Genomic DNA, 13141 nt, shown 5'->3' on the forward strand with positions numbered 1-13141 from the left:
TACAAAACCCTCAAGAAAGATTACCGAGAGTCCTTTTCAGGACTCCTCAATCCTCCCTCTCTCTCACATGGTGCACCCGCAAGCCTACTGTATAATCTACATCACCATACAAGCCGACACTTACAAGCATACACGTATTATAAAGATTTGCATCCAACCATGTCATAAAACCATCATACCACGATGATACACGTTAATTCTATGATTGCCAATTATCTATCCGATTTTCTTTCAGATTAAAGTTTCAATGTAAATCTTTAACATAAACAAGAACAAGAACATCAGAAACAATAATGCTAATGGCGATGGTGATGATGATGATGACGACGATGATGATGTTAACAATGATAATAATAATCATAATGATAATATTAATAATAATAGTACAATGATAATAATACTGATGATAGTGAAGACAATTATGTATAACAGTAACAATATTAGTAGAGCGATTAATATACTACTACTATGACAACTACTACTACTACTACGACGACAAACACTTTCTTTACTTTCTCTAGGTTCCTACATGACTGTTATGCTACTCGTTTGGGATCAAGTCATTTGTCCTTAGATTAATGGTCAGATTTTTGGTCAATTCATTCCAGAAACATTCTTGTCCTCTTGCGTCCTCAGTCCAGTGGATATAGGGTCTGCCATCATTAAGATACAACCTCGCCAAGAATGGCATTTCGTCATCTGGGATGTCTTCGAGGAAGACCACGATTACAAATTCAGTCAAAGTGTCACTCACGTGGTCCATGGCCGTCCGGAACTTGAGTAAGAACCAGCGGTCTTGCACAGCAGCTCTGCTAAGCACTATGATGGTCTTGTAACTGTGGCTCACCACGTAATCAACGGAATCTAAATAATGCATACCCAATACGAGGTCTTCGTCACCGAAGACGTTCCTCTGAAACTGTGGTAGCCGTTCTCCGAGAGCCGGTCGGAGCTGTTCGCGAATCCATTCTTCGTCATCTTCGCCATCGTCGTAGAAAATGATGTTCACGTCAAACTCGTAGTCATTGTGGTCTCGAGCGTCTCGCATCTCTTTATAGCCCACTGCGGCCAGTTTTAAGAGAAAGAGTTTGTACCTCAACTGCCATCGGAAGTGATACAACAGCACGCTGGTTACAACCAAGCCAATGGAGGCAAGGGGAATCAGAAACAATAGACCATTTATTATACAGAGTTCATTTGGATCAACATCAAGCAGGGGTTTCTCACGAAAAGGCTCCAGAGATTCTGACGAACAAATAGTTTTGTCCTTGTCTATCAGGTGTATAGGTTTATTTATCCAATCAATAAGCCACTTTAGATCACAGTTACAATCAAATGGGTTCATTGATAGATCAAGTGAAGAAATGGAGGAAAAAATCGGCTTGAATGTCTTTTGATTAAAGCGCGTTAATTTGTTGTCGGCCAAAGAAAGATTTGTGAGATTCCGGTTATTTGAGAACATTAGCTCATCCAAGTATATGATCTGGTTTCCTTCAAAGTCGATAATGTTTACTTGACCCAACCCCGACAATACATCATCATGAATATGCTGGATGTTGTTTCCTTTCAAACTCAACTTCTGAAGCGATTCCAACCCCGAGAAGACAAGAGGATGTAGATTTCCAATTTGGCAATATTCTAGATTTAGCTCTTGTAAAACAGAGAGTTGCCGGAATATCCCTGGCGGTAAAAAACTCGGGAAAAGGTTTCTACTCAAATCCAAATGATTAAGACCCAATAATCCATCGAAAAGAGACACGTTTCCATTCCATATGTTATTCGTAATGTCAAGCCCAGCGTATTTCATGTCTAACTTAACAAGAGAATGTAAATGTTTAAACGAGGCTGGTCCGATATGAACCCCGATCTCTAACGGATTAATAGAGTTAAGGAAAAGTGATCTTAATATTGGGGTGTTCAATTCCAAATTTGTATATAATTGACATCCGGACAAATCAATGGTTTGAATATTGTCAAGTCCCGAAAAGGCCGTCAGCTCAAAGACACCAAGTAGTCTGTTATAGCTCATGTTTAAGAAAGTTAAATTTCCTAAACCCCGAAATACAGATGCAGATATGTTTGTAATCATATTACCGGATAAGTCTAACTCCGATAAGTCAACTGTCCAAGTCTGGTTTTGAGGATTTATTTGTTTTACTTGGTTGTTGTTGATTATTAGTACCTTTAATGCCTTCATGCCCTCGAAAAAGTCTGGTTGAATTATGTCGATGGGGAGTTCGTTATGATTGAAAATTAATTTTTTGAGTTTTGTTAAATTTGAAAAGACCAAAGGATGGACGCTTTTAAGTCTGTTGTTTTCTAAGTACAGAAGAGAGAGAGAAGAATCGCGCAGTGGATCAAAGAAACCTTCAGGAAACGCACCGACAGAGCCTTTCTGGATAATAAGCTCATCGATGTCTGATTTTGAGATTCCGAGGATGATGTTCGTTAACACCTCGTCACTCAAAGGGTAGCCACCTAGCATCAGAGAGCGAACATGTAATGATGCGATCACATCAGGGTCTACGGATTGGATTGGGTTTTGTATAAGATTTAGAATAGTAGTGTTGCACACAAAGGTGAAATCTCCCGCCGTAAGGTGTTTTATTTGATTAGTAGTCATGTATACCTGGTCGGCCATGCCACAATAACTCACATTGATGAAGGAGAGCCGGTTCATGAACAGAACAACAGTATCTAGGTGTGGACTCCATTTTAGAATGTCATTGGGGAGCGACTTCAAGTTTGTTGACGTTAAATCGAGCATGGAAAGCTGTGAAGACATCATAAAGACGCCTGTTGCTGGAAGCACAAGCTGCTGGTTCATCAATAGAGACAGGTTAATTAAGCCCTTTAGGGGGTAAAAAGCGCCCGATTCTATCGATCTTACATCGTTGTGAGAAATGTCCAAGGAGTTAATTAGAGGGTATACTTCAAACGAGGAGTTCAAGAGTTTGGTGATATTGTTATGAGACAAGTCAAGCACCTTGGTATCATCAGAAAGTTTTTGGGGAACTGTATCCAGGCCTTTATTGCTGCAAGAAGCTTTTTTCAGTTCAAGATTCTGATCGCATCCATGGAAAGATTTGTCTATGTCCAGTATTAAGGATATCATCGGCGAATCTCCATCGTGTCGATGTACAGATTGAAAGGACGAGCTAACGATGAGACACGCGACGAGCAATGGGTATAAGATTGAGCCGTTTGCCATGACGTCAATATATCACCTCTGAAATAAGAAGGGTACACCTTTGTCGGATGATAATGTCGTGGGTAAACTTCCAATGAAGGAAAGTGTAGACGTGGTGTATTTTTAGTTCATCGTTTTATTTTGTCATCAGACGAAACCAAAACAAAGCCCTGCAAGAAAGAGAAGAAAATCAATCAATTAATACTTCAGTCATTTATAATATTGATGAATTTAAATAAACAGATTTTGTTGAATAACAATCAATATTGTCATAACATGAAATATAATTTCCATCAGCTAGTAACGCTGACACATGATCTATTAAGCATCGGAAGTCTGTACCTCAATCCACAGACCACAATGGGATAATTGAGTCAGAACTTCGAGAAAAAATGCTCTGTACGGCCATGCATTATTGCATTTTCTTTGTGTTTTTTTATTTATGGAAACTGCCCCCTACCCTAGAGACCGCTGCGTACCGTCATGATTCAGTGACAAAGCAATGGCCTCGTAACTGTGAGGCCCCAGGATAAAAACCGTGTCGATGTGCTATATTAGTGCCCTTTTGTGGGGCATTAATCCTCATTACTGTCATTTATGACTTAGGGGCATTGGTCTCCTAGTTGATAAGCATAGTAGCATACACATGCTTTAGTAGTCACGCAAAACACACATTGGCAAATTATTATTCAATAACATCTGAGAATGTATACTATTATCTAGATCTATTAGGAATAAATTATTTTAAAAATAATTCCATAAATTGGGGTAAAACAAAAATATTCCAACTATATGAGCGACAGTGTACTTTGGCACATGCTCCTTTTCTTTCTTGAAAAGTTTCCCCTTTTTTCTCATCATTAAACGCGCACTAGCTAATTTCAAGAGCAATTTCCCCCAATTGCCCCCTCGCACGCATCTATACATGATGTACTTATGTTACTTATCAAAGGTCTGTTCAGTCTTCCGTTATGAGAATGTGCTTATAATCCCATTTGGATTGGTTTTTTCCCCTCTTTATAAGATGTAATTTTTCGCACAGCGACCTCACACATCTTAAACAATTTTCCTCGCTCGCAAACAATTTTTTAGACAATCAACTGCAAAGCATGATGCTTAAGCAATGTCTTGTAGGGTGTATAAATTGAAACAAATCGTCCTTGTTTTCACGAAGTGACGGTAGTGAGGAAAATCGTAACGCAAAGTGAATGCAATTTTTTTTCACTACCGTCACTTCGTGAAAACAGCGACGAAATATTGAAATCATCCCTGATAACTGTAATCACAATGTAGGGGTATTTACCAATGTCTAAAAAATTGTATATTTTCACTTTGAGATTTCCCTTTGTAGGTGCCCTTTTTTCCAGAAAGTGCCCTTTTTTCTTGGTGCCCCCTCCCCACTTTGGAAGTCGCTCGACAGCCCTTGTTTGTTACCCAATTGGCGCATGAATTGTTAGTTCCAGAAACAAAATGCATGGAATTTGTAAGAGTTGTAGGGTTGGGGGAAGGTTCTTTTCATTTCTTTATTATACCAAACGTTTACGTATTTTCAGATGAAGTAATGATTATACCACGGCAAATGAGATTGTTTTTGTTTAAATTATAATTAGCCGACTTTTTCGGAAAACGAGGAGATTTATGTCTCTGATGGGATCATCTAGAGGCTATGCCTACGATGTTTGAAATGAATCGGGATAGAGGAAGGGACGTAAATAGGGCTCACAAGCACAGCGTGTAAAACGAGTGGGATTTGGGGTGAATGAAGAATACGTCATGACGCGTGATGTGGCCCAGAGAAAAAGAAATGATCAGATAATGTGATGGAAAATGAATTATTTAAGCGTTGCCAATTGCGTTGATGCCTTTTTATATGATGCGCAATTTGAGTGGAAAACACTCCAAGTACAGTGTACATGTGCCGTACGTACATAAGGCAATTTTCACAGGTATTAGTAGTCCATGGGCCAATAAATGAATAAGCCCCAACCCCTTAGACATAATCTTAAATTTAGTATTTTCATTATAACATTTAGCTATCAGAATGTTCTTGTATGCCCTAAAGTTTGAGTTCGGTGTGACAACTAGGACTATTACCATGGTAACGGACCAAGAACCTTAGAATTATAGAAAAGGTCATAAATTTGTAATTTAGAAATTTAAAAACAAATTCAAAACATGCTCATATTTAGATTTAAAGCTTCTCACTTGATTATGCATGTACCAATCATGTTTAATTTTTTTGTTTTGTTTAGGTCCCCAAAGAATCGACTCAGCCAGAAGGGGGGGGGGGGTAAGGTCAACTTTTAAGGTCAGCCATTTGTATATATATATATATTTTTAATTTTATTATTATTTTTTAATTGTAATAACAAACAAACAAAACAAAAAATTGGCCCGGGGGGCATGTCCCTATTTTTCGGTAACATTTTAGCGAATTTAGGGGTGATTTTAACATATCTTTGGGCGGCCGGGGGGCACGTGCCCCCTGTGCCCCCCTGAATCCGTTCCTGGGTGGTGGATGTAACCACCACGGCCATTGCCGTGGTTTATAATCGGTTACACATCAATAAAACACTGAATTCTATAAATACCACATATATTTGTAATTGAACAATATAAAGGCAAATGAAAGCATCTAAATCAAAATATTTGAGCTTCCAGTTTGATTGCAAGGTAGTCTGGTCCATTTAAGGTCACGATGTTGTTATCATTGAAAAGTTATAATGAAAAATTACAATTTGTGGAAAAATAATGCTATAGCTTTTAATTCACAAACCGTTTGAAGTTTTCTTTTGTATATCAGTATACCACACCGTTTCACTCATATCCTACAGCGAATATAAACATACTGCAACAGCGGCAACTCATGCTGGGAGGAGTGGTACACAGGGGCACATGCTCGTCCCCCCCCCCACAAAAACTAGTTTTTTCACGTAATTTACGAACTATTGTCCCCTTTCCATGTTATATGATAAGGCCTAGTATCGAATGTAAGTATTAATTGATTGATAAAAGACTTAAGAGATTATTAATCATTTAAATGATAATTTCGTTGCAGTAGAATAGAACTTTCAGCTGCAGATACTGTCAAAACTAAAAATCAATGTAAATAGGTCGAACAGAGGAAAAGAGACAAACAAAATAGATGCTCGGTATATCATGTGTATCATAATACTTTGCATGTGACTAACCTGAGATTCTCATGCAATAATCGCGTAATGTGAAATTATTATTGAAGACAATTAAAATTTAGTCAACATTCCATGATAACTATTCTGATTTTTACTTGACCTTTGGCACCTATAAATGACATTAAATTACAAAATAAACATCAGAAGAGAATTAAACTCCCTTCAGAAGCTGGGAATAGACCTATCATGCATCATAAAGGAACATTGGGCTCACAAGTTTATGCAAATTGCCCAACATTATGCCCGAATGTTGAAATTGTTCTCTAACGACATGAAATCACGAATCATCAGCTTGATCATCAACAACAACAACAAAAAGTCTTCAACTGAAAGACTTATTTTAGGTTTATTAAATGCAAGTCCACTGTCCAACCGGGGATCTTTTTTTTTTTTTTTTTTTTTTGGGGGGGGGGGACCACTTCGAACAAGATGATTTTCCATAAGTTAACAGAGCCAAAATGCCTTATCCTTGCCGAGGTATAGACTTAAGAATTTATAAGACATGCTAATGTGGGTATAATCCACCGTCCAATCATTCTCATAATACTAATAACATTAAGTAAATTTGTTTATGATATTTACTAAGGATTAGGGTTACTGCACAATATGCATGGATTGTATGTGAATCTATTCCGACGAGGTTGTATAGCAGCTATAATATTTTAATAATAATAATACATACATACGATTGACAATCAAATGCTCAAGGCGCAGCTTTCGCAAAAGATGAAATACATGATATATAGACACAAGTGCGATAGAAAAGGTATGGACATGAAAGGTAATGGTAATCAATAAAATTAAAGGTTAAATTAAACATATATTTCTTAAGATTATTTTTGCTTGGATCAACAAAATGTAGATGTAACGAGCAAAAAATGGCATATTATACTCACTGTTTGCCTAGATCCTGCTAATAATAAAATTAAAGGTTAAATTAAACATATATTTCTTAAGATTATTTTTGCTTGGATCAACAAAATGTAGATGTAACGAGCAAAAAATAGCATATTATACTCACTGTTTGCCTAGATCCTGCTAAATGCGAAATGAATCGTGGAATTCGAGTCGAGTCCTCTCCTCAGAAATATTTATCCAATGATAGCCCACCTAAAATAATTCACACATAATCTTAATTCAAATAAAAGCAACTAGCATCAAGTGATATGAGAGGTCTCTTCTAGAACGTCTTATAAAGGCGTTTACAATGTCTATTTCGCAAGATAAGTGGAGAGTTTGTCTCTGGCTCATGAATCCGGTTTGACAGATGCCAAAACGTACAGTGTGTCGAAGAAAATGATCTAGAAATCAATATAATGCAGTTTTCCTTTGCACAAATGTGCTTCGTTCCATCAGATTTTCAAGTAGAAGTGACGGATAACCCGTATGAAATGAAAGACATAGGCTGCGTGAGTCTGTATTTCATCGTCTGGTGACGTGCATTGAGCAGGTACCTAATGCAAGTCAGTTGGATCATGTAGTAAAATATAACACGAGACCAGAGGAAAAAACATATAACTACAGCTAACCAATCAAACGAGAGAATACATATCTCTCACTCAGTGAGTCGGTCCTGATGGGCATTGTGATGCAAAATATACCATGTGATAAAGTGGCATGGGCGGTCCGCTCAACGAGTGGAAACTTTAGTCTGTTCCCAGACAGAAAAGAAACTACTTTAATTGACAATGGGGGAGGGGGAGGGGAAAGGAGACTTCAATATATATCAACTGCCATTGCATCTGAGTACTTTTCCGCGAATCTATACAGTTCAATATCTTCTGTTGACAATGTAAACAAACGTTATTGGGGGGGGGGGGGGGGGTGTTGAAGGAATGCCTATCTTTGGTTGCCTAGTCATCTAAAAATAAGGAAATTAATACTTAAATTAGGAACTTAAACTCAACGATAATTGCCCCCAAAATGTTTTAAAAATCATTTATGAACTTCGAATGAGGCAGAAAGAAAAATATCGAAACGTAGTGTAGGCCTTACATTGTATCTTCTTTTCAATTTGTTGTCCACAGCCATGTTTTTTGTGAGTGTGCGAGAGGCGTGAAGGGGAACGCATTGCTGTGTATGTGTGTGTTGTGTGTGTGTGTGTGTGTGTGTAGGCGCGTTTGTAGGGGGAAAGGGTTGGCCTTAACCCCCTTAACTTTTTATGTGTATGTTTTTGAGGAACCCCCTTTTCTTTGTATTAACAAAAATAATAATAATAATAAAAAAAAATTAAAAAACGGGGGTAATTGATGACCCCCAAAACCCGACCTTACCTTCCCCCCCCCAACAAAACGAAATATCAATCGGCCAAATTTTGGGACACACAAAAAAAATGTGCTCTAACCCCCCCCCCCCAGCCATGTTTTTGTGAGTGTGCGAGAGGCGTGAAGGGGAACGCATTGCTGTGTATGGGTGTGTGTGTGTGTGTGTATGCGTGTGTGTTGTGTGTGTATGCAGGCGCGTTCGCAGGGGGGGGGGGGGAGGGTTGGGTTTAACCCCCCTTAACTTAACGGCTGCCAATATTCAAGTGAAGTTTCTTCAGACTTCTTTACCACCTTTCTTTTTTCTGTTTCTGCCATGCCTTCTCTCTCTCTGTCTCTGTATATTATATACACACATTGTGTATTTCCTCCTGCTTATACTCTTCCTTTCTTCAAAACTTCTCTTACCTCTCTACTTTAATCCCTTCATTCTTGTTTTCTCACTTTCTTTACCCATCTCTCCTCATACATATTTCCCTACTCCTTTCACACTTTCTTTTGTCTCAACAAAATGTATCAAACCCCTACGCATTCTAAATTGTTATTACTTGATGACAAGCTTTATGACACTGGACCCTGGTTTCTTTTCTTTGTCTATTAATGTGAGCACTTGAAGAAAACGTGAGAACCTGAAAATTATGAGATAGAAAGTGATGAAAATTTCGAGTACCTGAAAACTAGCAATCTCTTGTCTTTTCAAAATGAACTTAAAAGATGATTGGTACTACAAAATCGGAGAAATGAAAAGAGCCATACTAAAGGTTTACGATTTGCACTCATTAGAATAAAACGCAAGAATGAAACAGAAAGCCGAAATCGAACAATATAAACGGAAACTTACGGAAGATAGTTATGGAGTGAGAAGGTTTTCTTCGTACAGCCATGGAAATTTAAGACATTATTTTATTTTTAAATTCTAGTCACGCTAGCTACTGCCCGCTTAAAAGCATTTATTTCTTGATCAAAATCTTCATAGCATTTAAAGAAGAGCCAAAGTAAGGCCTACATTACGCTTCTTTATTTTTCTTTCTGTCTCATTCGAAGTTCATAAATGATTTTTAAAACATTTAGGGGGCAATTATCGTTGAGTTTAGGTTCCTAATTTTATTATTAATTTCCTTAGTTTTAGATAATAATAAATAGATACATGTATACAAATTATTATCAAAATAAATTCGAATCCAAAACAAATTGAAACATATTCAAAAAGTGACTGGAAAACCAAAAACTGGCATTCCCTCAACACCCCCCCCCAAAAAAAACAACATTTTTTTACATTCTCAACAGAAGATATTGAACGAATTGTATAGATTTGCTAGAGGAGTATATTTAAATGATTGAATTGTGGGAAAAGTACTCAGATGCAATGGCAGTTGATATATATTGAAGTCTCCTCTACCCTCCCCCTCCCCCATCGGCAATTAAAGTAGTTTCTTTTCTGTCTGGGAACAGACTAAGGTTTCCACTCGTTGCGCGGACCGCCCAGGCCACTTTATCACATGATATATTTTGCATCACAATGCCCATCAGGACCGACTCACTGAGTGAGAGATATGTATTCTCTCGTTTGATTGGTTAGCTGTAGTTATATGTTTTTTCCTCTGGTCCCGTGTTATTTTACCACATAATCTAACTGACTTGCATTAGGTACCTGCTCAATGCATGTCACCAGACGGTGAAATACAGACTCACGCAGCCTATGTCTTTCATTTCATACGGGTTATCCGTCACTTTTACATGAAATCTGATGGAACGAAGCACATTTTTGCAAAGAAAATCTGCATCATCTTGATTTCTAGATCATTTTCTTCGACACACTGCATGTTTTGGCATCTGTCAAACCGGATTCATGAGCCAGAGTCAAACTCTCCACTTATCTTGCCAAAGAGACATTTTAAACACATTTATAAGATGTCCTAGAAGAGACATCTCATGTCACTTCTTGCCAGTTACTGTTATTGGAATTAAGATTATGTGTGAATCCTTTTAGCTGGGATTGGATAAATATTTCTGAGGAGAGGACTCGACTCGACTTCCACGATTCATTTCGCATTAGGAGGATCTAGGCGAACAGTGAGTATAATATACCATTTTTTACTCGTTACATCTAAATTTTGTTGATCCAAGCCAAAATAATCTTAAAAAATATATGTTTAATTTAGACTATAATTGATTAACATTACCTTTCATGTCCGTACCTTTCCTATCGCACTTGTGTTTATGTATCATGTGTTTCATCTTTTGCGAAAGCTGCGCCTTGAGCATTTGACTGTCAAGAGGATTGTCAAATCGTATGTATGTATTATTATTATTAAAACATTATAGCCGCTATATAAGCTCGTCGGAATAGAGTTACATACACTCCATGCATATTGTGCAGTAACCCTGATCCTTAGTAAATATCATAAACAAATTTACTTAATGTTATTAGTATTATGAGAATGATTGGAAGGTGGATTATACCCACATTAGCATGTCTTATAAACTATTAAGTCTATACCTCGGCAAGGATAAGGCATTTTGGCTCTGTTAACTTATGGAACATCATCTTGTTCGAAGTGGTTCCCCCCCCCAAAAAAAAAAAAAAAAAAAAATCCCCGGTAGGATAGTGGACTTGCATTTAATAAACCTAAAATAGGTCTTTCCGTTGAAGACTTTTTGTTGTTGTTGTCGTTGATCAGGGTGATGATTCGTGATTTCATGTCGTTAGAGAACAATTTCAACATTCGGGCAATGTTGGACAATTTGCATAAACGTGTGAGCCCAATGTTCCTTTATGATGCATGATAGGTCTATTCCCAGCTTCTGAAGGGAGTTTAATTCAATTCTGATGTTTATTTTGTAATTTAATGTCATTAGGTGCCAAAGGTCAAATGAAAATCAGAATAGTTATCATGGAATATTGACTAAATTGTAATTGCCTTCAATTATAATTTCACATAACGCGATTATTGCATGAGAATCTCAGGTTAGTCACATGCAAAGTATCATGATATACATGATATACCGAGCATCTATTTTGTTTGTCTCTTTTCCTCTGTTCGACCTCCTTGCATTGATTTTTAGTTTTGACAGTATCTGCAGCTGAAAGTTCTATTCTACTGCAACGAAATTATCATTTAAATGATTAATAATCTCTTATGTCTTTTATCAATTAATTAATAGTTACAATCGATACTAGGCCTTATCATATAACATGGAAAGGGGACAAAAGTTCGTAAATTATGTGAACAAAAGAAGTTTTTTGTGGGGGGGGGGGGGACGAGCACGTGCCCCTGCGTATCCCTCCTCCCAACCTGAGTTGCCACTGTTGCAGTATGTTTATATTCGCTGTAGGATATGAGTGAAACGGTGCGGTATACTGATATACGAAAGAAAACTTTAAACGGTTTGTGAATTAAAAGCTAGAGCATTTTTTTTCCACAAATTGTAATTTTTCATCATACCTTTTCAATAATAACAACATCGTGACCTTAAATGGATCAGACTACCTTGCAATCAAACTGGAAGTTCAAATATTTTGATTTAGATGCTTTCACTTGCCTTTATGTTGTTCAATTACAAATATATGTGGTATTTATAGAATTAAGAGAATTATTCATGAATGTTATCCAATTCAGTTCAAAAGACTTTATTTCCGTTAAAAAGCGAACAAATATATACATGTGATAAAGTACAGACAGTTTAGAAAACACAATTCATGAGCATTATGTTGAATTAATTTAAACAAACTGTGAAAATGAGTAGTAGGAAAAGGGAGCACCTGTAGGAAGCTTATGTTAGCTTGTTGATTCAGGCGTCCAAATGAATAAAATAATTACACAGATATAATAATATAATAATTAGTATTGCGCATGGATTTTTTCTACCCCTCACCCCTCTTCCACCCCTCCCCTCCCCTTCTTTCTCTCTTATGGTAATTTACAAATTATATTTTATTTAGAAATAGGTATTAAACTAAAACAAATTAAAGGGATAATAGATTTATTTTAAGATTTTTCTTGAATGAGTTTAAGTAAACATATTGTGTGAGAGAGAATGGAAGAGAATTCCATACTGTCGGCCCTGTATATCTAACCGAATGTTGCATGTACTGTTTATCGATATTCCAATGTGTAACTTAAGACTATTTCGAGTATTATATTTATGAATTTTAGAGTTAGTTCGGAACATAATGGCAAGAGATAAAGGTGCATTACCTTTAATACATTTGAATACAAACACAGCATTTTGATATTTATTTAGGCTATAAATATTGAGGGTATTTAACTGTCTAAATAAAGGTTTAGAATGGGCCAAATAATGAGAGTTTGTACAATATCGTAGACAACGCTTCTGAAGTAAAAATAAAGGTTTCAACTTAGAAGGACTTGTATTTCCCTACACGATGTTACCATATGACAAATAAGAGAGAATGAGTGAATTATAAATCATAAACAATACATTTCCTGGTAAATAATACTTCAGCTTTGACAATAATCCTGTAGTTTTACTAATCT

General features: G+C 36.8%; 1 protein-coding gene across 1 annotated transcript; it reads right to left on the minus strand.

The window, feature by feature from the left end:
* Positions 1 to 513: 513 nt before the first annotated feature.
* LOC115928273 (slit homolog 3 protein-like) lies at positions 514 to 2255 on the minus strand. Its single transcript, XM_030995345.1, has one exon. It carries the CDS (start codon positions 2195 to 2197, stop codon positions 542 to 544), a length of 1656 nt encoding a protein of 551 aa, XP_030851205.1. The 5' UTR covers positions 2198 to 2255; the 3' UTR covers positions 514 to 541.
* Positions 2256 to 13141: the final 10886 nt, after the last annotated feature.

Source organism: Strongylocentrotus purpuratus, unplaced genomic scaffold (assembly GCF_000002235.5).
Source record: "Strongylocentrotus purpuratus isolate Spur 01 unplaced genomic scaffold, Spur_5.0 spur5_scaffold_21, whole genome shotgun sequence".
NCBI lineage: Eukaryota > Metazoa > Echinodermata > Echinoidea > Camarodonta > Strongylocentrotidae > Strongylocentrotus > Strongylocentrotus purpuratus.